General features: G+C 43.1%; 3 protein-coding genes across 5 annotated transcripts; 1 reads left to right on the forward strand and 2 right to left on the reverse strand.

Moving 5' to 3' along the window:
* Nucleotides 1-4396: 4396 nt before the first annotated feature.
* On the reverse strand, nt 4397-16946 carry osbpl7 (oxysterol binding protein-like 7). Of its 2 annotated transcripts, XM_035612351.2 has the most exons (23): nt 16168-16946; nt 12870-13089; nt 12571-12714; nt 12412-12465; nt 12209-12328; nt 11973-12125; nt 11741-11864; nt 10961-11079; nt 10779-10868; nt 10526-10549; nt 9910-10060; nt 9710-9816; nt 9454-9616; nt 9189-9335; nt 8965-9101; nt 8164-8301; nt 7413-7476; nt 7177-7255; nt 6543-6687; nt 6302-6452; nt 6002-6128; nt 5799-5921; nt 4397-5140 (listed from the first exon to the last, which is right to left on the reverse strand). In XM_035612351.2, the coding sequence occupies exons 2-23, from the start codon at nt 12999-13001 to the stop codon at nt 5032-5034; spliced, it is 2601 nt and encodes an 866-aa protein (XP_035468244.2). In that variant the 5' UTR covers nt 13002-13089; nt 16168-16946; the 3' UTR covers nt 4397-5031. The 2 variants fall into 2 exon arrangements, with proteins under 2 accessions (XP_035468244.2, XP_035468246.2); XM_035612353.2 differs by lacking the exon at nt 10526-10549 and having other exon boundaries at nt 12215-12328.
* A 141-nt stretch (nt 16947-17087) lies between these two features.
* Nucleotides 17088-20991, reverse strand: mrpl10 (mitochondrial ribosomal protein L10). 2 transcript variants are annotated; one of them, XM_035612415.2, is made up of 5 exons: nt 20840-20991; nt 20243-20412; nt 19149-19313; nt 18710-18854; nt 17088-17641 (listed from the first exon to the last, which is right to left on the reverse strand). In XM_035612415.2, the coding sequence occupies exons 1-5, from the start codon at nt 20877-20879 to the stop codon at nt 17403-17405; spliced, it is 759 nt and encodes a 252-aa protein (XP_035468308.2). In that variant the 5' UTR covers nt 20880-20991; the 3' UTR covers nt 17088-17402. The 2 variants fall into 2 exon arrangements, with proteins under 2 accessions (XP_035468308.2, XP_035468307.2); XM_035612414.2 differs by having other exon boundaries at nt 19149-19316.
* A 303-nt stretch (nt 20992-21294) lies between these two features.
* pnpo (pyridoxamine 5'-phosphate oxidase) lies at nt 21295-24930 on the forward strand. Its single transcript, XM_035612402.2, has 7 exons — nt 21295-21802; nt 22559-22683; nt 22779-22878; nt 23015-23068; nt 23158-23286; nt 23370-23440; nt 23537-24930. The coding sequence occupies exons 1-7, from the start codon at nt 21617-21619 to the stop codon at nt 23700-23702; spliced, it is 831 nt and encodes a 276-aa protein (XP_035468295.1). The 5' UTR covers nt 21295-21616; the 3' UTR covers nt 23703-24930.
* Nucleotides 24931-25065: the final 135 nt, after the last annotated feature.

The raw sequence follows: 25065 nt of genomic DNA on the forward strand, positions 1-25065 counted from the left end.
TTCACCTTGAACACACACACACACACACACAGTCCAGCCCCAAGTCATTCACTGCAGCGCCGACTAGCGGCGACAGGGGAGCGCTGCGGGCTGGCGAGGCCGAGGCCCAGCAGCGTCTGAGTGAACCGGTGTCACGGGGGTTCAGAATCAGGGGGATTAGCGAGCACATGCTTCCTGAGTGAGGCCGCTGATCTGTCTCCGGCCTGCGAGGACAATCTTTTGTTTGTGTGCTTCTGTATGTGTGTCGCCGTTAATCAGATCAACGAACACAGCACAGAAGTGGCACGTGTGGACCAGGAGGCAGTCCAGGAATACACAAAACAACATGTTTCTGTGAATTACAGAGCTGGGATTGTAGTTTACGTTGGCAGCAACACACGGTCCATATGGGGAATTTGAAGGGTTGAGAAAGAAATCATAAAAGTCCTGGTCTGGTTCCGCTCTTACGTGATGAAATCACCACTGTAGGTTTAAAAAAACAAGAAAAGCAGGTTCATATTTTTAAAAAACAAAGTGTTTTAAGTGCTGATGATCTGTACACATTCATAACCTCACTAACAGATGTGCACATTGGGCGTCTTACAGGGAAAAATGATAATCATAAAGCCTGATTAGAGGCAAACTGATAACTAACAAAAAGAGACATTTGAAGGCATCACCTTGGGAAATTATGATTATACAATTTCCTCTTATGCAATAAAATAGTCAGCAGATTAATCAATGAATTAAAATAATGATAAACTGCTTGATAAGAAGAACTTCCAACTTACTTGTTTCCGAAGTTTCCATCCTCGTCGCTCGGCTCCTCTCAGTTGTCACGGAGATGATTTAGTTGTTCTTTGTTCGGCGGTTTCTGGCGTCAGAGGAAAGAGGTTCTCCTTCATCCTTCTCCAAATGCAAACTGATCTTTGACCTTTGACTTCCTCCCCCTCTTGACCTTGAAGTCTCCCCATATTTAACACTGCAACATTTGTTGAAATTACAGAAGTGGCCTTTGGGAAAAACCGTCAATCAAATTACGCAGCTTTTTAGGCTCATGGTGCAAAACCAAGAAGAAAAAAAACCCCCCAAACCTGCATCTTTCCCAAGGAACAGTTCCCGGTACGTTGGGAGTAGACGTCTGTAAAAGTGGGTCACTCGGAGGAGCCCGCATGGACCTGCAGGTGAACCGACGAGGCCCTGTCACCCTCCGACCACCATGAGCGACCAGACAGACACTCCGAATTTCCCCCTCGAGTCCAGTTGGCCGATCGCGCGCTGACACTGGCTGACAGAGGCTCCGTCTCCGGCTCCGTCTCCGCGGTGACAGAGATGAAGAGTGAGGCTGCAGTCGGCGCTGATCAGAGATCTGCTCCTCATTCCTCACAAAGAGTGCTAACGGCCTCGGACAACGCCGGGGGCGACAGACAGGCGCTCGCTGCGAGAAGGAAGAGCAGGGTTCCTCAAGTCGCTGGTTTTTTTCAACATGGGAGGGAGGAACTTACTCACCTTGGTCGTAGAAAAACAACCACACGCAAAGAACATTTTCAAATTTAGAATCAGCTTGTGCTACGTGCCATTATACCTCGGAATGACGTCGCACTCGGATCACCGGAGTCGATTGCACGCGGGGTCGGAAGTCGGAGAACAAGATGGACGCCCTGCTAGCCATTGTTAGCAAAACCGGTTCATAATAACGCAGATTACGGCATTTCACGCGTGCTGCCGCCGCAGAGACACGTCCACAGACAGTAGTTGGACAGTACTACGTATGTGTACGACAAATGTTTTGAGACGAATATGACAGAAGTGCTAATACACAGTTAAAACTACAACTTTCACCTACTGTTGATACACGGGGGCAGCCATCTTGGATTCCGAAGGGCGTTCCAGTTGCAACTTCCGACTCCGAGCTGGGTCATTCCGAGCTCCGGGGTATAATGGAACGCACCATTAGTTTCACACTTTGGGAAGCATTTGCTCATTTGAAGAGCCGGAGGTGTAAGTCGCTCTGCTCATTTTAGCTCAAATTAGCATGAATCTGATGGAAACAGCGGGGGAAGCTAGCCTACCCGACTCGCCAAGAAGTAAATCTTCGTAAAATCACAAATTGTCATTTCTACTTTTTAGTTTTTATGCAGATTAAACAATCTAGCGTGTTAATCAGGGAGCTATGGAGAGGCTCATACCTCCAGACAGAGCAAGGCTAACAGTTTCCCACAGTTTCCAGTCTTTATGCTAAGCTAAGATGAGCAAAGTTTCGCCTCTTTCAAACTATCAAAACTGTATCAAACTGTGTATGACACAAAAAGAACATGCCATCAAATACTGTATAGATAGGACATCCAGCTGCTTTAGCCTTTAGCTGAGGACAGTGAAGTTGTGTTGTCGGGGTTTATTTCAGCAAGTGATTTAGGGACCAGAGGGGATTTGGTACTTTACAGGCTCAACATATTTAAACTTGATGAGTTTTGAGTCCAAACAAACTAACTGAGAACTTGAAAATAAATATATTGGACCTTTGAGAGATTAAATCATCAAAAGATATTAGACAGTTTTACAGCTTTTGGGGTTTTTGGGGGGTGATTTGTTTCTATACGTTCCTAATATCCTGGCTGCTGTTTGCCTTATTTCACACGTCAGGACTCTCGGTCGTACAAACGTTCGGCTCGTTTCTGAGCTCATTTTATACACGTGTTGTCTAAAGAACCTGGACTTGCACTGGATTTACTGGAAGTGAAAGATAATCACAAACACGGTGCGTATAGATGTAGATTCTTGGTCTTAACGGAGACGTTGATGCAAAAAAAAAAAGGGACAGACTGTCGGACAGTTCAGTCCTTTACCTGAGCATTTAAATTATAAAGTCAAACGGAAATTAAGTGTTAAACACGATGGAAATATTGTATGAAAAAATATATTGTATGTTGTATTATTCGAAATGCATTTAATGTTTATGTCAGAGAGGGAGAGAGCGACGGTGACGGAGAACAATGGACAATTCTTGTTTCAAGTGCAATTAATAGAAAGAAAATTAGTTCAGAATTGATGATGGCATTTAAAAAAACAATATTCGCCAGCCTGGGGATGGTTTTTATTTATTCTATGTTGCTGTAGATTTATTAGGTGTTATTCCCAGTGCTGGTCCTCAGTCAGACGGCAGCAGACACGCCTCAGGAACGACCCCTGCTGGATACAACGCAGCTACTGGAACCAAGGCCCTGATGTTCAAACCTCTCATACCTCCATTTCCCCCCGAGTCTGTTTCCCCTGAACACACATTTCCATTATTAAGAGCCTGAGACTGTGTGTGAGCGAGTGTGTGTGTGTGTGTGTGTGTGTGTGAGAGGGTATGAGTGTGTGTGTGTGTGTGTGTGTGTGTGTGTGTGTGTGTGTGAGATAGTGTGTGTGTGTGTGTGTGTGTGTGTGTGTGTGTGTGTGAGAGTGTGTGGGGGAGATTTTGCTGTATGATATAGACATAGCGGAGCATGTTATTTTTCTTTTGTGTGTGTGTGCGCTGTTGTTTCATTGAGAGTTTATAAATCGCAAAAATAAGAGATGAGAAGAGATTTCTGGGTCAGGGAGGGGAAATTGTTATTTATTAAAAACGTGGCTTTATTGTGAAATGTCCTGTTGTTTTTTTTATTCATAAAATTAAAGCTTACACATGACAAATCTCGACTGTGTTCTCTTCTTTTCTCTCTTCAATGTAGCGAGAACTATTGATTTGAAGGCTTATTGATTTTCTGCAGTCGGGTACAGTTATAAATATATTAATTCCCATTAAAGATTAAAAACACAACTGTGATTTAATTCTGAACTTCTACAGTATTTCCAACCAGCTGGATATTTTTCTCACTATTAATGACATAAAAATACAGTATTGTATTTCTTTATTTTAAATATACTTAGTGTCAGCTTGTTATTTTCTTACTAGTTACATGTTTTGAAAATAACAATTATGAATTTAAAAATTTAGATTTAGATACTTTCTTAAATTTTGTTGATAAAACATCTTCCAGAAAAATAGTTAGATGCTGTAAATCTACTATAGAAATGTCCAAGTTAGTTTTTGATGTGGGCTATTTAGCAGAGATTGTAGATATACACGTCTCATCACAAGATGAAAAACATAACTACTTTTAGTTTCAGGTTATTATACAATATTGAAATCATAATTTCTGCTGATTGATCCTCCTAAATCCAACACACTTGAACTTAAAACATATTGATCAAAGCCACTTTGAGGTTGTTGTTCTTTTTTCCTGTGAATGTTTTTCCTGCTGCATTTTATCCTAATAAATCTGCATTGAATGAAATTACCATAAAGCACCTGGTGGGTCCGGGGACACGTGGCCAGTTGGTGATCGAGGCCCCGACTGCAGCAGTGACTTGACAAACAACTGTACTCGTTATGAACGGAGGAAGACATGATTTAATTGAATTATTATACAGTAAACTAACATAACAGGCCTCTCACTATCCTCACAGAAAAAAATATGTACTTTTGTTTTCATTTCAAGTCATTTGTTCATTTCGAGGTCTGTCAAGTACGTGTCCCATACGGTCTCTTCAGCAAAAGTATAAACATATATATACACATATATATATGTATATATATACAGTATATATATATACATATACATATACATATATATATATATATATATATATATATATATATATATATATATATATATATATATATATATATATATACTGTATATATGCTGACTGAAGTTATCTAAAAAAAAATAACATTCATTACAAAATGATTATTAATGAGAAAGTTCTTTCTATACATATTTTTTTTCATGTAATGAATTCTGGGTAACTCGACAGGAGACTTTCCCGTGAGCCAGTCACGGGACGAACAGAAGACACGAAGAGGAAGAGGAAGCTCAGCAGCACCGTCTCCGCTCCGCACGGTTCTCAGAGCGGTTCATATATGCTGATCCAATATCCAGCACGGATATTTTTATTTCCCGCTCGTGTGTTTTTGCTTTGTTTTTGTTTTGTTTGTCAGTTGTTGCTCGTCGCTGTCGTCGCCCGTCACCACAGAGTTATGTTTTCAGTTTTAGCAAAACCTGGACTCTCCCGGATCTTCCAGTAAGTCCCGTTCGTCAGCCACACGTCCCGTCCACAGGAATCTTTGGCTTTCCTCAAGGACAAAAAGAAAATAATAATAATAATAATAATACTGTGAGAAACGCAGTTTTCTATGATATAAATAGGTTACATAAATAAACATACATACAATGTAATTTTTGGCAAGGCGCTTGAACCTTTCACCAGTAATAAATTACTTGAGTTCCCCATATTTTGCATTTATAAGCAATATACAAACATTTAATAAATCGTTTTTATAACTCACTATATTGTGTTGATAGACTGATTTAAGTTTTAAAGTTATTGACAAATATATAAAGCATTTATTAAATGGTTATATGCTGCTTATGAAATAGGACGGGATAACGTTAAATGTTACTGTTTCCCTAATAAATATTACATAAAACCCTACAATATTAGATCTTTCTGCCTGGTGTCGTTTTTTCTGTCATAGTATTGTATATTTTTTTTATATCTACTTTATACCAAACTTGACTTTTATGAGGTGCAGTACAGTTAAGAGTGTAACGTTTTCAGGTGACGGCATCAAAGACAACCTTTTTCTCTTTTTCTAACTTTCCTTCGTGACTCTGACGACACGCCAGGAGTGTAGATCCTGTAACAGCGGTTACAACCTTTCTACCTCGTATTTGTCGACACAAAGAGCATCCGACAGATGCGACAGGAGATCGTCAGTTATGTGAACTCACTCGAAGAAACGCGGAACATGCTGCTCGCCCCTTTTGGCCAGCTGGTTCCTCCGCTCCCTCTGAAATCCCTCGATCGCGTCCTTCTGCCTGTCCGACTCCTCCACGTCTCCCTCCTCCAGCATCCTACGGGGGAAAAGGTCGGGGGACCAAATTATAATGGAATCAACGGAAAAAGTGACGCCGGCACTTCCCGCTCCGCTCACCGCTGGTCGGGGCGCAGGCGGCTGTCCGTCGGAGGCAGCAGAGGCCTCAGGCGGGCGCTGAGCTCATTCAGCTCCAGGGCGAAGGTGGAGAAGCCGTAGAACAGCAGGTGATCCTTGGGCTGGGGATCTGTGGGGGGACAGAGGCCTCTTAGACGAGCTGCGCGACAAACGTGACTCCCGGGATTTGTGCTGATCGGGAGCATCGGCCCTCTGAGTCAGCCTAACACAGACGACTGCAAGCGCACGGGGGAGCTCGCCGCGCGGACACTGTGTCCTAAGTCTCGGCTTTTTTGGACTCACTCGGCTTCCAGACGCATTTGGGGGTCGGCAGAGTGTCGCAGAAGATGCCCTCGTGCCACAGGCCTCCGAAGCGGTGGATCACACTCCCGCTCTGGTCCAGCACGGCGCCCTGCACCTCGTTCTTGTTCGTGTCCGAACCCCAGTAACGAGACTGCAACCGAACTAAGCCTTGTTAGGGAGAAAAGAAACCACGACCAAGTGCCGCTCGAGTGTGTTTTTTTAACGTGAACGCGTCGCTCACCTTGACGAAGGTGATCTTGCAGGTGCAGACGTTGCTCCTGAGGTTCTGGATGGTGACCTCGCCGTAGTGCTCCAGGTAGCGCTGCTGACTGAGGACGTTGTTGATGCACGTCACCACCTTGTTCCACTCGTAGTGGTCGCCGTACCTGGGCGGGACAAGCGAGGCTTGGCTCATTTTAGTAAGTACAAGAGTTATTCCTCGAGCCGCACTGACAAACATTCAGGTTCCATCCGCTCAGAGGCGAAGACGAATGTTCGGGGGGTTTTGAACCGTTGATCGGACAAAAGAAGAAGAAAAAAAATCCATGATGAAAATGTAGTTGGGCTGAGTTCCATTATTCATTCATAATATAAAAAACCAAGGGGATCGAGCTCCGTGGCCAAACATTCTACACTGTCATATAAAAACAGGCTAGAAATCATGAAGTTGCGCTTAAATTCACTTATTTATTCCATTATCAACACGTGTTTTGGGAGAGTTTTACTTTTCACTGTGCAGTGAAATAAAAACATGAGAACACCTTCATTGTTGCATTAGTCTTTACATCGCTTCATTACACACACACACACACACACACACACGATACATCTGGTGGGGGGGGCGGGGACAAGAAAAGAAAACCCACACTGTTTACCTCGGAAGAGTCACATTCACCATCCCGGTCGGCAGGATCTCCAGCGACTTCCCCCAGAATTTATTCTTCCATCGCTGGTCTGTTGAGGGATGTAAACGAGCGTCAAAGGGCAATAAATAGGATTTATATAATAATACACACTGCATGTCCAGTGGCAAAAAAAAGAAATGATGATGATTAAGATCACCGCCTCGCACACAAAGGGGGGCCAGGAGTTGGCGTATCAAGAGTCTCACCTTGCCAAAAAGAGAAGTTCTCCGAGTCGGCGTGGCAGGCGGAGATCGGCGGATGGTGGCAGACCTGGTGAAGAGAGAGAGAAGAGTGCTCACTCAGAGTAAAATGACATCTTTCTGTCAAGCTAAATACATTGCTATATTACCTTTCTGTCATCCCTTCTCTTTGATATAACCTGAATATCTACATGACAGGCTGATATGATTTGATCTATTAAATCCTTTCATAATAAACATACTTTTATCGAAGAACTGATCCCGATTTTATTCATAAATCTTCTTTTACTGTTAGTATAATACTGTACTTATTCAGTTTTTTAAGTTTTTTCTTCCCTCGAGGGAATCCACCTGGATTCAAAGGTGAACTTATGCAATTTTGGTGGTCAAAGGTTAAAGGTCAAGGTGCCTCTGACATCACAGAACATGTCTTTGGTGATAAATCAAGAATGAATGTGCCAACTGTGACACATTTTCAAACAAGCATTTTAATAAAAGGATCAAATGATGCAGTGATGGCATTTTATATATCCAAAAGGTCAAAGGTCAGCTTTACTGTGACATCATAGTGTTCTACAACAGCATCACTCGGGAACAGACGCGAGACTGTGACTTCCTGTAACTTGACAGGATATTCATTTTGTATTTCAGCTGCTGCTCCGTGTGAAACACTTGGAAACCTGAGATTAGAAAACTCTTCTACAAATAGATTATTATTACTGCTATTGTGACATTGTTATTTTCTCGGATGCTGTACCTGCTCGCTGATGAAGCGGAAGCCGCGGTCCTCCCTGACGCACTCGTACGTCTCACCCAGCACCGGGTTGAAGGGTTTGTAGCGGTTCCTGAACGTCGCCGCGGAGTAACCGGAGATCGCGAAGGCAGCGATGTAAACCTGCGAGAGATGAAATACAAAAAACATGAAATACAATCTGAAGACAGGACACGTGATGACTGTGGAACATCTGTCCAGAGACTACAAATGAAAAATATCCTCTTGGAGAACAGAGGTGCATTTACAGAAATGTTTATTAATGTCCACTGTCCCTGTAAAATCAATTAACAAATAAATTAACTTTTATTTCATGTAAAATATATATATATATATATATATATATCGATTGATTTGTGGAAAAACAAAAGTGATTGTAGCTGCATTGATAGAGACATAATGTTATAGTTGCATGTTGCATAAAATGCTGTTTTTAATGTGTTTCTCTCGCTGTAGTGTTTTGTTGTATTGGTCTGACAGTTGCCATGGATACAAAAGGAATTTCTGAAAGGAAAATAGATAAATAAAACTTAAGAACCGCTCATTAATATCTCCCTTTGTAGTTAATTTTAAAAAATATATGACAGTGTCACTAAGTTGCTTGAGAAAGTGACAGTTTAGAATAAATTGATGAATAGATTGTTGCAGCCACAAGTATAATGAGAATAAATACAGTAGCACAAAAATATTCCTTAGCTATATTTATGAGGTCATTATTGTGCAACTGTGCTGTTATCATATAGGAAACAACTGGAGCTTGAAATGGATTTTGTATCCGGGGCTCACCATCCTCTGGTAGGGGTCGGCCGTGTTGTTGGCCGTGTCCAGCAGCTCGCTGTACTCCAGCTCCTCACACAGCCGCTGCAGCAGGTTGACGGGCTCGTTGAGCGCGGCGGGCATGGACACGCGAGCCAGGTCTTTACCTGAGGGGGAGGAGGGGGGAGACGAGCAGCGTCAGGAGGCTGCCGCGCAACTGGACACTGGGATTAAGTTACAGTCCAGGTCCTTGCCTATGTTATTGTAGAGGATCGCCATGAGGCCCACGTGGCTGTTGTCGGGACACGGAGAGGGGAGCCTGGTTCGGCGGCCGGTGCTTTTGGGAACGGCGCTGTCCGGAGTCCTGGAAATGCTTGCACGGTACTTCCGGGTGGCTGACGCTGTAATGTTGGCAGGACAATAATTACAGTGGCCTACTGGTACTCAGGCAACAACAAGAGCAAGAGTCTATTTGGTTTTTGCCCGCATCTCCGTCATGTGTGTCGTCCCGGTACCCACCGTGTCCTTCCTCTGGCTCCGAGTTCGTCGTGCTTCCATCACTCAGACCCGATTCTTCCGACACCTCGGAGGAACTGCCGCAGATGATGTCATCGCTGGCGTCAAAGTACTCACTCGGAGTCACTGAGGGAGGCCCGTGGGATGGACGGCGCCCTGCTGCAGGCTAATGGCGGAGGAGAGAAGGGGGGATGAGCAAAAGGAAAACCGACGACTGTGTGCCAGAGAATCCAGACGACAGGCGGCGCGCGAATCTCACCTCGGCCAACGTGTTCGACTGGTGGATGTTGTTGGATTCCCAGACCGCCTGTAGTTTCTGCCGCTCCTGGGACAGAGTCTCGTGCACCGACTTCAGGGATGCGAGCACTGAAGAGCGAGAATGAGAAGACAGAGGAGAGCTCACTTATCCATTGTCCTGAGCCTCGATCAGGCGCAGGTACACGTAGTTGCTCCTCTGACCTCGCAGCGACGTGGCACAGATGTCCTGCTGGATCGTCTTGCCCTCGGGCGACGCGGCGGTCGGAGGCGACAGCTGAGAGTAGACGTAGTCGGGGATGGAGGGGACCGACGCACCGTGGTGAGACGAGCTGCCCAGGTGACTGGAGGACAGCTGAGAGGGGAGCACAACAGGACGGACGGCGGTCCACTCGTTGGTTAGTTAACAGTTTGGGAATAAAGGTGTAAAAAGTCAAGTGTATTTTCCTTCTCATGCTCTCATACCGTGCTACATCCTTCTACATATTTAGAGTATGCAGAGAAGACTTCATATTAAAAATGAATCAGGTATGAAGAAGAGCATGCACCATTATATTAATATACAGTAAGACACTGTGACTGGCAATGGACGGGCGGACGTTACTCTGGTTTCTAAAGAAGAGGAATTCAAACTACTGATCTAACATCTAATCTAAACACAGGTTCACTTTATTGATCTAATATTTTTCTCATTACATTTTTTTTCTCCATCATTTCTATTTCATTGCAATGCTCTGTTCATCTGTGACAATGCGTGACAGTGTGTAAATGGAGAACGGTGAATATTAGTTGTTTCATGTTCTGCCCATTGGCGACTCACCGATTTGGTAATCCCACGAATAGGCTTTGGATTAGAGAAAGGCCCCGCTAATGTTACTGGAGGGTTTTGGACATGAAACACTTAAACCCAACGTTCAATCAAAACACCAAATAGTATTTCAAATCAGTGTCAAACATTTAACATAGATTAATGTCAAATGAATGTACAAACCATCACATTCACATTGTTTCAGCCTAAATAATAATAATAATAATAATAATAATAATACACAGAGTAGAGTGACCTTTCTTACCATTCCCAGCGCCTCCACTCGGGACAGCGTGCGAGAGTGACCCCAAATCTTCCCCGACTTTGGCTTCTTCGGCTTCTCGAGTGAGAGATTCTGTGAGAGAAATACATATTTCAATACTTTCATTCGCACAACGAACGGAGAAGTGATTCAATAAAACCGCGCCGAGCTCCTCGGCCGTCTACCTGCGTGCTGATGATTTTCTGCAGGTCCCCGTTGGTGAAGGCCTGGCCCACCTCCAGCGCCTGCAGCCTCTGGATCAGGCGGTTCAGCTCGGACAGGTCCAGATGGCACCGGTTCAGATCTGCAAGAAGAAAACCTTTCATGACATTTCCGATAAGATTCCTGTGGTGGAGGAAAAGAATGCTGCAATAATCTGTCAGATATCAATTTTAAAGTCGATCGCAGCAGAACCAGAGATGCTGTCGCCTTCATTACCCACAATGCAGCTCTAATAGATAATAATCTATTTATAGTAATAATCAAAGCAGCTAATGTAGCCTGGAGCCTGCGGCCTGCAGCCGAGATGAGGAGGGGCCTATAGAGGTGTGGTAAGATGACAACATTTAAAAAAATTATCCATTTATGTTGAAATCTGTATTCTATTTTTATTCTTTATATTTATATGTATATTTACCTCCGCAGGGCGGTTGTGTGATTGATTCAGTTTATCTGTTTGTTTGCAGGATTACTGAAAAAGTCATAAACATATCTGCATGACATTCTTTTTTATCAAAGATAGCCATGGTAACAGATTATTAAATCATGGATATCTGGATTCCTGAAGGATTCTCCATAATAGCGAGATGAAAAACTTTTGAGTCATATTTTTTAAAAAAATAAGAGCATATAGGATTGCTCTGCCTTGGTGGGGGTCTGCACGCTTGTTTTTTGCATTACAATTTGATTTATTATTCATAATGGGTATATATATATATGACATAATAATAATATATGACATGTACCTTGAGCGCAGGTGTCTGGGGCCTGACTCTGCTGCAGCCAGGCGGACACCTTGCTGTTGGCACCAGTGTTGGCTGAGGGCAGAGCTCCTGGTGCGCCGGCTGAATGTGGCGCCCCTGCGGCGCTCTGGTGGCGTGGACACCGAGGGGAAGGACGACACGGGATTATTAATCTCAAGACTTTTTAGATTCACTCGTTGAAAAAAAACAAACGCTACTGCGAGTCTTCCTTCACCAGATCTCCGTTTCTCTGATCCTGTCCGGCCGCAGCGCCGGGCGACGACGTGTGGACGAAGCCGCCGTGAGCGTGAGCCGCCTCGTTCTTCTTGAACAGGCGGTGGGCTTGTAGCTTGGTCACCCAGATGTAGAAGAGTTCGTGGCTCTTTGCCTTTGGCGAGAAAAAGGAAAATCACAAAGCAACCCTTTGGCCTTTTCTCATCTGGAGGCACTCGAGTGAGTTGGAGAACTTACGTTTACCTTCATGTGATAGAGGATGTCCCCCGCATCCAAGTCGATGCGGTTCGATTTCTTGTTTATGGACATCACAGCGAGGCCGACGTCCAGGGAGCCCTGCACTCGTCCCCTGGAGACCTGGACAGGGAAGGACGGACGTTTACACATTTTCAAATCTAGTCTGTGAAGGATTGTGTCGTAAAGATGTAACGTGCACTTACATCTTGTTGATTTTTGGAGTAGCGCAAGATCCCCGCTTCCAAGACAAAGTATCGCTAATGGGATAAACATCAACATCATCATCATCATCATCATCATCATCATCGTCGTGAAGTCATAAAGTCGACATCTTCATACAGGACGACAGACGGATTTCTCACCTTGTGCCAGCCTTTCAGTGGCCACTTCCTCCTCTTGAGAAGATAACCTTCGCAGATGCCCGGGGTCGTCATGTCCGGGGGGCTGTCGGCCGCCGGGTGAATTTCTATATGAAGGTCGTCGATCACTTCCCAGTCTTTGATAATCTGAGGACGACATGAATGGTTATCTTACTCAATTAACTAAAAAGCGAGTATTGAAAAGGCTCTGACGTGATGTATCCAAACTGCCCGTTTTATTTCCACCACTGAGGAGGTTATGTTTTTAATCAAATCTCTTTACTTCTCTCACGACGACTCACCTGTCTGGAGTGGCGGGACGACACGGTGCTGCTGCTCCGAGAGTGGGACGGCTTGTTCCACGACGGCGACGACTTCTCCAGGCCACTCGCCTGCGAGTGGCTGCGGTTGAGCGACGAGCCGTGCGAGTCCATGTCAGCGAGCCGGTGTCAAGACTTCTGTCCCCGTCGAGGTCGGCTGGTCGTCGAGAGAGATCCGCTGCTGCACTCCACCAAAAGAACCCTGTGATGTCAGCCAATCAGAGGGAACCAATGAGACATTTTCATATAGTTCGATTTTTACGTTCGCATAATTGTATATTTTTGTTCTCTTCATTTATTTTCTCATATCTTTTATTCCATTTTCTAAATCTCATCGCGATTCTGTTGTGTTGCTGTTTACAGTAGAACGATAATTGTACAGTATTTTGAATCTTGAGCATTTTTATTTTAATGATTTACTGATTAATCAATTGTAATAATAATAATAACTGGCAGATTGATCACTAATGAAAATATGTTGTTGGCTGCAGCCTTGTAGCGAAGACGCACTCTCAATGATGCACAGTGAAATGTGAGGATAATGATGAGTAATCCTCTGTCTGTTTGTGTATTTATGATTTAAATATATTAGTTTACTAATTGATTGGTAGATTGATTATCTATAAGAAATTAAATCAGTCCAACATGTCCTATTACAACTGCTTGTTTTGCCTGTTTAAAAAACAGAATAAGAAAGATATTGACAGAAATGTGAATTTTGAACGTGACCACTAGTAAAACTCCGTCTGCTGATGAAAACCATGTGACAGAATCAAAAGCACCACAGCAGCTATGGAATGAAGCTCGTGGTGAGATTGTTCTCTTCCATTTTCAATCATAAAAGAACTGGAATATGATTTTGTTTTTGGAGGGAATTGAATCCTGACAGGTGACAGTTCATCTTTTATTCAGGGCTGCGACGACGATCCTCCAAAGTTTGGGCCTTTTTTATTTTTAAATAGAGACCTAATGTTATGATGTAATAACGACACGAGCTGCTGGTCATCACAAACTTCGTCTCACTTTTGATGTTTTTTCATGACAACTTGTGGTTTTTGATCCGCAACGAAGACTCCCGGTCCCCCGAGAGGGGACCGTCCCGTCACCGGCGGCTCTGACGTCATTCAGCGGCGACTACAAAGAACAAAGTTCAAAAAAAAAAAGTACAAAAGATGCTGACGACCGGAAGTTGTAAAAATGTCCAGATGGATTATTGACATCAAAGAACTTTGACATCACTTGTTTAGATACAACTGTAAAATGATGATATTAACGAGCGTAACTTTTCATAAGTACGTTTACAAAGTGTCCAATTATGAGAGAATAAAATAAATAATAACAAAAACATTGAAGTGCTTTGATATTAAAGAAAGAAAAAAATCGGGGGGGCCACAGTTATTACCAATTCATCTGATTGTTCTCTCAGTTCATATATTAATTAGTTGCTCTATAAAACATCTATTTTATAACATTTTAATAATTACTGACACTATAAAAAACTAAGGATATTCAGTTAACTAGATATTAAAGCTGTCACGATATCTATGACATAACATTATTGCATTATATATGTGAAATTTGTAAGAAATAATGGTAGCAGTCAAATTTAACTTTCCATTTACTGTGAGTTTTCATCTTGTTTATGGCAAATTCATTTCTCTCAAAATACAGAATACCCAACGTTGAGTACCAAAATATTTTAAGATGAATTTTTCTGTTGATTGACTAAAATCACACCTCTCAATAAAAATCCTGTTACTTACAAATGAAAACTTGATGATAAAGGCAAGAAGCTGAACAGGACTGTGTTTTCTTTTTCAGCTGTATATTTGAAAACTTCCTACATTCAGCTTTTATCATTTTATGATCTGTGTTCAAACATGGACGCCACTGACATCTTAACTCATGTCCACAAGGAGGTTGAACTAGGACTTAGAATCTCCACAGATAAACCAGACTCCTGAGGATCAAATATTTTGACAACAATGACAATGTCGACCATCTCTCAGGAGGACGCAGGGTGATTGGTGAGCTACTGTACATCCAAACATGATATCTGTCTAAAAGCAGCCTGACTTGCTGTTACGTAAGGCTCAAAGGGGAGAGGATGAGTGATGAGAGCATGTGGTGGAAACAGGATGAAGGGATTTGCAGGTTTCTGAGCTCGCTTCCTCTCAGAGGAGCACAAATAATATTCTGCATGTAAGAAAATAAAAAAACAACAGGCTTTGATCTCAATATGTGGCAACTGAAGTTGTACCTTTCCATTAGGTTTCACACTCGATCAAAGTCAGAGGTTACTCACTTTCCCCCAAATCATCTCATAACGAAGAATATTGGTTGTTTTACAGTGGAGGTTGTGCATGGTCAGTAAATGTTGCACAATCACTACTTGCAAAATAACTGAAGGAATTAAAGGGCCGTTGCAAAGCAACTGAAAAAGACAAAATGACAACAAGATTTTTCTTCGGACCCAAGAACAGATGCGATGATACGGACACTGGTGGACAAGTGGAATCAAAGAGCTCAATACATGGACATGGATGCCAACAAGTCGAGTCAGGTGGTAGGTTACAGGGTTAAAAAGCAAAGATTATGACAGTTATCACCTTTTGTTAGAAATGTTTTTTTTAAAAACGTCTGCCAATAAATTACCGGATCTGTGAAGGATAAAATATTTTGGAATGTTTGGGAGGAGAAATTTAGGAGTGTGAAACATCTCAGCTGACAAAGTGAGGATTCTCCATCCAGGCACCTAATGCGTTGTATCAAATAAAGAGCAGTGAGTCTTGAAGTGAATGTTTAAAAATCAGAAGCGAGAAAATGTATCATAATTCCTCATGGGAAGTATATGATCCTTTATGAGCTGTAAATGTGTGTGGTTGTTAGTTGGGACGCTTGTTTGGACCGGTGGTGTATTTTAGTGGGAATGGTCCTTTATGAGCAGCAGCTCCTCGGGGGATGTCGTCCAAAGTCGTTCAGGCTCGTCTGGACTATTCAGGGCTGCACAGACTCTTATCTAAAGCCCATTAACACCGTGTCACAGACAGGTGTTGGATACATTTTCATCCAAACGATTCTTTGTGTGTGTGTTTTTACATTACAAACACGTGGCCGTTAAATATACATATGCTTCTATATTATTTTGGATGCTTTGGTCGTTTTATCTTCATCATTTCCATCAGAATTCAACTCATTTTTTTTACATTTTCATTTCAGTTTGAGGTTTTTTATGTTTTGTTCATGCGTGAAACCAGTGAGAAGAATGGAGAAGTCCTACCTGAAGTCCACCCCCGACTCTCATCATCTGTCGCGGTCCTGCGCGTCCGAATCCAACAAAAGTCTCATCATCACTCGGGGTCTGAAAAAAGGAAAAACCCTCTGCGATTCAATCTGCATGTCGACCGGACGCAAAGAAAAAGACCCTTTGTGTTTTCTCTTCTTCCCCCATTCGAGAACCGCCGAAGTCAAACTACATGTTTCATCCACGAGATAATCACCTCGACTCTGACCACGTAATCTCCCGGGGGGGGGGGGGGGGGCGGCGCTGCGCGTCGTGCGCAATATGGCCCGGGTCAAATCCGCATTAGCTGGAATTACACTGGAGTGTCTCTGAAGTGAAGCTGCTCCACCTCCACTCACTCTTCCTCTCTCGTTTTGAAGCTTTGCACATGTTACTAATAAAAAAGAAAAAAGTTACTGTTGATGTAGGTTCTTTATAATTCACTTTTAATCTGTTTGTGTAGCAGTAGATCTTTGTGTGCATCTTTTCTCCCTGATAAATGTTCAGATCTAAGCATCTCCAGACAGAATTGGGATAATTACATCTTTACTTTCTGAATCATGTTTTAATAGTTTTGACATTCCTTCCTTTGCAGAGGTAGGTTGGCGTTGAGGCGAGCGCCCTGGCTCCGAGAAGCAGGGCCCTAATAGACTAACTGACCCAGATTAACATGCTGTAATCTGCAGATTAACCATCAGGGATCTGTGACCACTTGTGTTTATTTTGGCTGCATGGAGAGGTTTTTTTTTTTATGATGCCACTTAGCTGTGGCACTGTAAACTGTTTAGTTAATTTATTGTCAGCATAAACTGATAAAGGGATAAAGGATGAGGAATATTTTTTTGCAGGAAGTCTGTAGGAGACTGACGGGGAACAGTCAGAATATGTCTTGAAAAAAAAATGTTGACACTGAGCAATAGATTGAGTAGGCATGCTTTATTTATGTGACAGTATTTTTTTAAAAATAAAAGTAAAGAGCTCGAGCAACAGCATTGTCCATCCACAACTTCAACTTCCACTGGAACCAGTCAAGTCTGCAGAATCCTGACCAGTGCTCACGTGGGCGGACGCACACCAGAAAATTTAGGTGAATTCAGTCGATCCTAAATATCTGCCAGGAACTTAAAATGAATAAATGTTGAAGTGTGCATCCGACTCTACAGTCCCCTTGTTGTTTCTGAGCATCTGTAAAAGAAAATAAACAGGTCCTGACGGTAGTTTCCTCTGAATCACTACGTGGCCTCCTCCTCCGCCGCCGCTGCAGGGCCGGCGGCGTCCGGGCTGAGCTGCTTGACGTGCTGCTGCAGCAGCGCCGACAGATACGCCGGGTGGCGCTGCAGCAGGGAGGCGGTGTGGGATGTGAGCATGGTCAGCCCACTGACCAGCTGACCCTGGGCGACGGACACGGACGGCAGTTTGGAGTAGCTCACGAGCCCGTCCACGCTCAGCAGGGTGTCGTCTATGCAGGCGCCTGTTGAGACACAGAGGAGCTTTGATCACAATCTGTTTTTTCAGATGAGGACAGTTAACAGCTATTGTCTTTGCAAGTTATATTTCTTAGTTGGATCTACAGAGCTGGAAAGGACAGAGTCTGACCCCCGAGCAGCAAGGCCTCAGCCTGGTGGGGGTGTCACAGAAGTATATGATCAAAGGATCACTGAAGTTAAGGGGGCTTGATGGACCACCACACGTGAACATCTCAGAGATGCAGACGTGGATTGCTTATACATACACTGAATAAATGAGTAAGAGAAAATGAGGAGGCCAAACAAAAGAAAGGAATACACACAAAGACAACAGACGAGCTAATGAACGGAGAGCAAATCAACACGTGTGAGCATGTGAGGCTTGGGGGGGGGAATTCAAACAAGAACCCAAAAGGTCCAAATGATAAATCGCCATTACAGTGATGTGTGAGATAAACATTTGTGAATGTTTTTATAAATGTATTGAATCATTAAAACATATTTGATGGTTGCAACTAGAGTTGAAACACTTATCATTCATTTATATTTGTTAGTAGAGTCATCATTAATGTTAATTTTCAAGTCTTAATATTATTAAGTTTTAGCTCCTCAGATGCGAGGATTTGCTTCTTTCCCTTCACCTTTTGTAATATTAAATAAGAAAGTTTGGATTTAAGGCAGTTGGAAGGATTAAAAGAACAGGAAGGAAGTAGTTTTTTTATATTCTTCAATGTTCTGACATTTTACAGTCTAATATTAATCTAGAAAAGAGTTGGAATATTGATTGACAAAGACAATAAGCGTCAGATGAAGCCCAGCCCTTGATTATGAAATTAAATCCTAAATTTATAGGTTTCATTGCTACTGTATCATTAAAAAAAATGCAATAAATCTGGATCAACACCAGAATCAGATCAATCGTTTCTTTGCACCAAAGTGATTCTGTCTGACTCGTGTTCCTGAGTTGTTATATCAAAGGATGTGGCAAACGTGTTCTGTACTGCACGACTTGCACGATTCTAAAATATCATAATAGTTCTCCACACGCGCAGCCACAGAGAAGATGAACGTACCCAGAAGTGTCATCTGTGGACTGGACCTCAGGGTCTTCAGCATCTCCTTGACCTTCGGCTCTTCGCTGACGAACATCACGGTCGGGCCGCTGAACAGAGGAGCCATGTTGGAGTAAACACTGTCATTCAGGAACGAACGCACCACCTGGAACGGAGCAGGAACAAAATATTCAGATTCAACCTCTAAACGATGTTCAGGGTGATATTCGATTTTTTTAAATTAAATTTTTTATTTTTTTTGCCTATGTGAGGTCGTGTGATGCTTCGTCAGTAAAACTCCATTTATTGATGAGAAATGCTGCGTAAGGCTATCTTTTTATGGCTTTAAAATGCCAATAAAAATGTAAAACCTTGTGCCGTTGTTACACGTCTTTCCTCGACTCTCTCTGCTCCTTCATTTCCCGCCGTATCTGTACTGAAAACAATTCACACATGTTACCTTGTTGGGGAAGAACTTGACACGGATGCCGTGTTTGTGAAGTCTGTACTTGAGCATCATCATGTCCTCGGCGTTGCTGGCGCTGTTCTGCACCACGGCGAGCATCCTACATTCCTGGAACAGTTTCTGCAAAGCCTTCTTCAAGATTAAGGCGAAAGGACTTTCCTGCTGAAAAATTAAAAAAAAAAAAAGAGCAGTTTGTCTCCACAGTGACGCTTAACAGATTTTCAGCTAAAGGCTTCTTACTTCTGGTTAAAAACAGGGAAATAAAAAAGAGATGGACTTTTCTTGGAATCTTTTATTGGATGATTCTGAAACCGTGATACGAACGTACAGATCCCCCAGCCACATTCAAGTCAGTCAACGATGAGAGAAACCATTTATTAATTACAAAAAAGAAGCCAAACTTTTAAAAATGTTGAATCCTGTCCTAAGGTAAAATACAAAGTGAAGTTGTCAAAGTTATGACTTTTTAATCAGAAACTATGTTATCGATACATAAGAAAATAGGTTTACAAATCTGAGCAGCATCTGATAAAACCAAGACAGTTTACAATACTCGATCATTATCAAAAAATAAAAGTGGCCAAGACCTAAAATTATCACTGCTGTCCACATACTTTTGGCCTGAGCCCTATGATGTGTTTAAGATAAGATTCAAGTTTATTAATCCCACGCCAGGGAAATGTACATGTTACAGCAGCAGCAAGAGTCAAGGCATCTGGGAAACGGAAGAAAACAAGAACAAAATCAGCCAAAATATACAAGAGGAAAAAAACTATTTTAAAAAAAGGCTATATATATTTCATGGTTGGGGCAAGGTCCTTTAGGTTTAATGAAGAGAAATAGAGATAAAGCAGCATACAGTGATATTACTGACAGTGCGTCCATCCTGTGCACAAACCCAGTAACAGTAAGAAGTTGTTTTCCCAGTTCAATATAGAAAAACTTGACTTCCAAAGACTCGACCCAAGCTCCACCCACCATCTTCAGGATGAAGTGTGGACTCAACAATCACATGAGTGTCAGTGACCACGTACTTTAGGCCACACATTCATCAACTCACTAACTGGTGTTGTGTGAACGACCGTTACCTCCTGGACCCGTGAGGTTTGGGACGGATACGCTCCTGGAGGAACGAGTCGTGTTGGAGGGATGTACTTGGTCACCGCCATGAGCTTCTGTCTGAGGATGTGCACCGGCTTCCTGTGGCGAGTCACGGCCTTGGAGCCGTGCCGGACACTCTGGGTCAGGGGAAGCCATCCTGAAAACACACACACACACACACACACACACACACACACACAAACAAACACAGACAGAGAGAGAGAGAGAAACACATACACAAACACAGAGAGAGAGAGAGAGAGAGAGAGAAAGAGAGAGAGAGAGAGACACACACACACACACACACACACACACACACACACACACACACACACACACACACACACACACACACACACACACACACACACACACACACACAGTCTCATGAGCACCTTGTGACGCGTTCACCTCATCGCCACTAGCCACTGTTGCTAACACCTGCTAACTGAGCAGCACCTGCTGAATAAGAGCGTCACCGAAGCGCGGCTAACATTAGGTGGTTCAGAAAAAGAGGGACGAAATAATAAACCCACTCCGGACAAAAAGAGAAAGTTATAAATCAAGTTTTGACTCTACATTACCTTGTTGCGGCAGTAGCCTTAAACACAAGGTCGCAGCCATTTTGAACCGGAAACCGGGATTCCAGGAAATGACGTCGGCGCAAATGCTGCGTTCAGGGGCACTTCGGCAAAAGGATAATCACGCCTAATAACTAATAGTCGGTCACAAAATATTATTTTTTTGTATATTCATTAACCGGTGACTCGAGACAAAGATTAATTTTGTTCTTGTAATTCAAGATAAACCTCTTGTCGTGCGCGTAAGATGTTAGGGCGTCAATACTGGAAACGGTTAGCTTTAGATTAAGTGGTTTCTCCAGCTAGTAACGAGCTAGCTAGAATGCTATCACCGCATTTTGGTTTTTAACCTGTTTTCTAGTTCTTATGCATTTTAAGGGAATTGGGCAGCCATAAATTCTCAAAATATTTTCATAATGGCCCTTTATTTTATTTCATTTCACCCTGACAGTGAGATACAATCAGTTGGCTGGCGTGTACGAGTTCCCCCACTCCGTAAATCGTAATAACAGATGCAAATTGAACGCAGCACGGCTCACCGATGTGTGGTTTTAATCATCGCTGCTGCAATATTTCACGTTTGAATCGTTTCCGACCGACTCAACATTGTTTATTTTTATTCCCATCCTAAATCCAGTTATGGACATTTTTTATTAAAATCATCCAACCCGATGTTTATACAACAAATCTTGTTTCCCGGTTATAGAACTCTCCGCACGTGCACGCCATCGTGTTTTTACGTAAGCGCGAGTCCGGCGCGGTGTGTCAGCTGCGTTGAGGATGACGCGCAAACTCGGTGCGGATCTAATATTCAGCTGTGTCACTTTATTGTTGCGGAGGAATCCTCCGTGTCGCGCGTCTCTTCTGTCCGCGGGTCAACGAAGCGTCTCTGTCCGGAAATCGACGAGCGACACGACGAACATGGACCTGAGCGACATGAGGAAGAAATACAAAGGAGACGAGGAGGTGAGAAGTGTGTGTGTGTCGGGGGGGGGGGGGGGTCTGTGCTCTGTGTAAGTCTGAAGTCTTATGCATAACTTCTGCATCTGTTTATGCATAAAACTGCTGTGAGTATGTGCCACAGCTGCAGAGAGCAGGAGTCTTGAGTTCCCGTGCTCTCTGATGTCAATGGCAATTATTTAAAAGGCATTCAGTTGTATCGCATATTTCATGGATCATTTTAAAATGTATATTCTCTAAGTTAAGTACAACCAGTCGAGGGGGGAAATAAGCCTCTCTGCAAATGCAAATGCAAATGACATCCCAGTGGAAATATATATATTTGGAGTTGTGCACGAAGAAAACATTCCAGTATATATCAGCAAATTCTGGATGTGAACATCCTGCAGTGTGAGTCCAGAAATCTGGAAAAAGAGAGGCTTGCTTGCACAATAGGAGACCAGAGACCATATGAAGCAGAAACTCGAAATCAACCAGGAAGCACTTCGATAAACTCGAGCTGAAGCGTCTGGAACGGCCCCTCACAGTCGCCCCGACCTGAACCCCACTGAAACTCTGTGGGTAAATCTTAAACAGTGGCTGAAACTGCTTAAAATCAAAGCATAGAGGGACTCTTAGCTGCTACAAGCAGCATCTGCAAAGCTGTGATATCTTTGAATACAAGTGCAGGTTATTCAGTGAGTCATTCAAAGACTGCATGACGATTTCTGCTTTATTCCCGCTGCGAGTAAATGGCTGTTTGTTGCAAATTTTTGTTCACAGAGCTTTGAAGAGAATCAGCTGGTGTCCCTGGACCCGGTCAAGCAGTTTGGAAACTGGTTCGATGAGGCCATGAAGTGCCCTGAGATCGGAGAGGCCAACGCCATGTGCATCGCCACCGCCACCAAGTAAGGTCCCCTTAAACTGACAAGTGCTGAACAGTTTTTCTCTCTACAGTATTTCACCCAGTTTTACTGTCCATCTCCTCTCCACTGCCGCTCAGGGACGGACGTCCGTCTGCTCGCATGGTCCTGCTGAAAGGCTACAGCGACGAGGGGTTCCGCTTCTTCAGCAACTACGAGAGCAGGAAGGGATCTGAGCTGGTCAGTGGCGAGTGACTGTTTCTCTCTCTGATCGTCTCACTTGACTGCATGTGGTCTTAAAACTGTGTCTAAGGATATCGCCAGTTTATGATGATTGACGAATGTCAAAGACCAAGAATCTGTCTTTTGTCCTCAGGAGAGTAATCCACACGCCTGTCTGGTGTTCTACTGGGAACCCATAAACAGACAGGTACAACAACTTCATCAATTTCTGTCTTCCCCCACAGTAAAATTCTTATTATTTTCTTACCGTTGTCTTATTTTAATTTTGACTTGCAGATCCGCATTGAGGGCACCGTGGAGCGGATCCCCTACCAGAGCTCCTGTGAATACTTCCACTCGCGACCCAAGAGCAGCCAGATCGGGGCTGTCGTGAGTCGACAGAGTTCTCCCGTTCCTAACCGAGACGTAAGAACCGAAACTGTTCCTACGTAAAGTCCGTGATGCATAAATGTCGACGGCTCGGTTTTCACTGTGGCATTTCTTTTTAGTACCTGAGGCAGAAAAATGCCGAACTGGAGGAGAAGTACAAGGACACTGAGGTGCCGATGCCCGACTACTGGTACGTTTTTACTTCCTGTTCTTGGGAAGAAAGAAAAGAGGCATCATTTTATTGCAAGTCTGGTTCATAAGGTTCTCACCGTCCTGTGCCGTGCAGGGGCGGCTACATCGTCAAGCCTCACCTGATCGAGTTCTGGCAGGGTCAGACCAACCGACTCCACGACCGCATCGTCTTCACCAAACCCCAGGACGGGGAGTCTGAGCCGGGGGAGTTCCAGCACACTGCGGAGGGAGGCTGGGTGTTCCAGCGGCTGTCTCCGTGACGGGTTCCTCGACGAACCGTCGGAAGCACAGAAACTCCATCCGTACTATCACGCCATCTTTACCTCACTTTGAAATAACTGCTCGTCTTTACAGTCGTTACCGATGGAAACCATTAGATGTTGATTTTAATAGGTGCTGCTGTGTGTAGGATTTATCAACAAGCCAAAACGTCTTTGTGTCGTCTTTAAATCTAACCATGAGAAGTTTTCTTCATGCCTTTATTGTTGTGACACAACCTGAGTGAATTGTACATGAATTGGAAAATGATGTGACGAACAGAAAGGGCACCGACTGACTCAGGAGAGCAAACTCCACTCGCCTCTGTGAAATAATGATCGACAGTAATGTTGGTTATGCAATGGTGTTGACGCCGTCGACCTTTACGACCAGGAAACTGTCATTTTTCTAAAAGTATAATCTATGGCAATGACCCTCAATCATACAATCGTTGTCTGTCGATGCAAATTTCCCTTTTCCCCTTTTTTTCAATGTGGAAACACTTTATTTTAAAGATTTTTAATTTCCTAAAAATCCCCAAGAACGTTTACCAGAAGGTCAGTTTGTACGTTTGTGCTAACTGCACAATAAAAAGCAGTTTCCACGTTATTAGGGTCACCTGTACAATCTAATACAATTCAATGTAACACTTCACTGCTATAAAGGCAAATTTCCTAATGCTTATTGTCATATAGGTTTTTTGACAATGTCACAAAGTTTGTAATGTCGCTGTACTGGACTTCAGTGTATTCAGAGGTGTTTCTAATACTGTGTCTCACTCATATATGAACATAGGACAAAATTTCTTAAAACACCTCTTGAACATTAAAGACTTTGTAAAGATCGATTAATGGCCGAGATATTGTCTTGCATTGCAATAGAATTCAGAGGTGTACCTAATAAAGTGGCCACTCAAAGTCTTGGAGGTGAAAAGAACGACTGAATTTTCCTTTCACAGTATTTTGAGGTGTTGCGTTCGTTTCCAGGATCTTTCCAATGAATCAAGTTGGATTTCAGAGAAATTAAAGGAAACTATGTGAGCCCCTCCCCTCTAAAATAATGTTTCCAAATAATTCTCATTGAGTGAAGTGATTGTGACAGTTTATGATTTATAATAATGAGATTAAAAGAGCTGACGGTGTCGTTTGTGCCAATCATCACGTGTTTTACGTTTGTCCTGTTCTTTTAATAAACTGTGGACTACAGCCATTAATAAAGTTTAATTTCTAACTCAGGACTCTTGTGCATTTTGTGACCAGCAGATGTCGCCGGCGCAAGACTCGCAAACCAACAGCAGAGAGGTCAGGGGTCAACAAGAGGAGATATTCCCTTGATTCTCATCTCATGTAGCTGGATACCTGTAGT

Source organism: Scophthalmus maximus, chromosome 16 (assembly GCF_022379125.1).
Source record: "Scophthalmus maximus strain ysfricsl-2021 chromosome 16, ASM2237912v1, whole genome shotgun sequence".
In the NCBI taxonomy this organism is placed as follows: Eukaryota; Metazoa; Chordata; class Actinopteri; order Pleuronectiformes; family Scophthalmidae; genus Scophthalmus; species Scophthalmus maximus.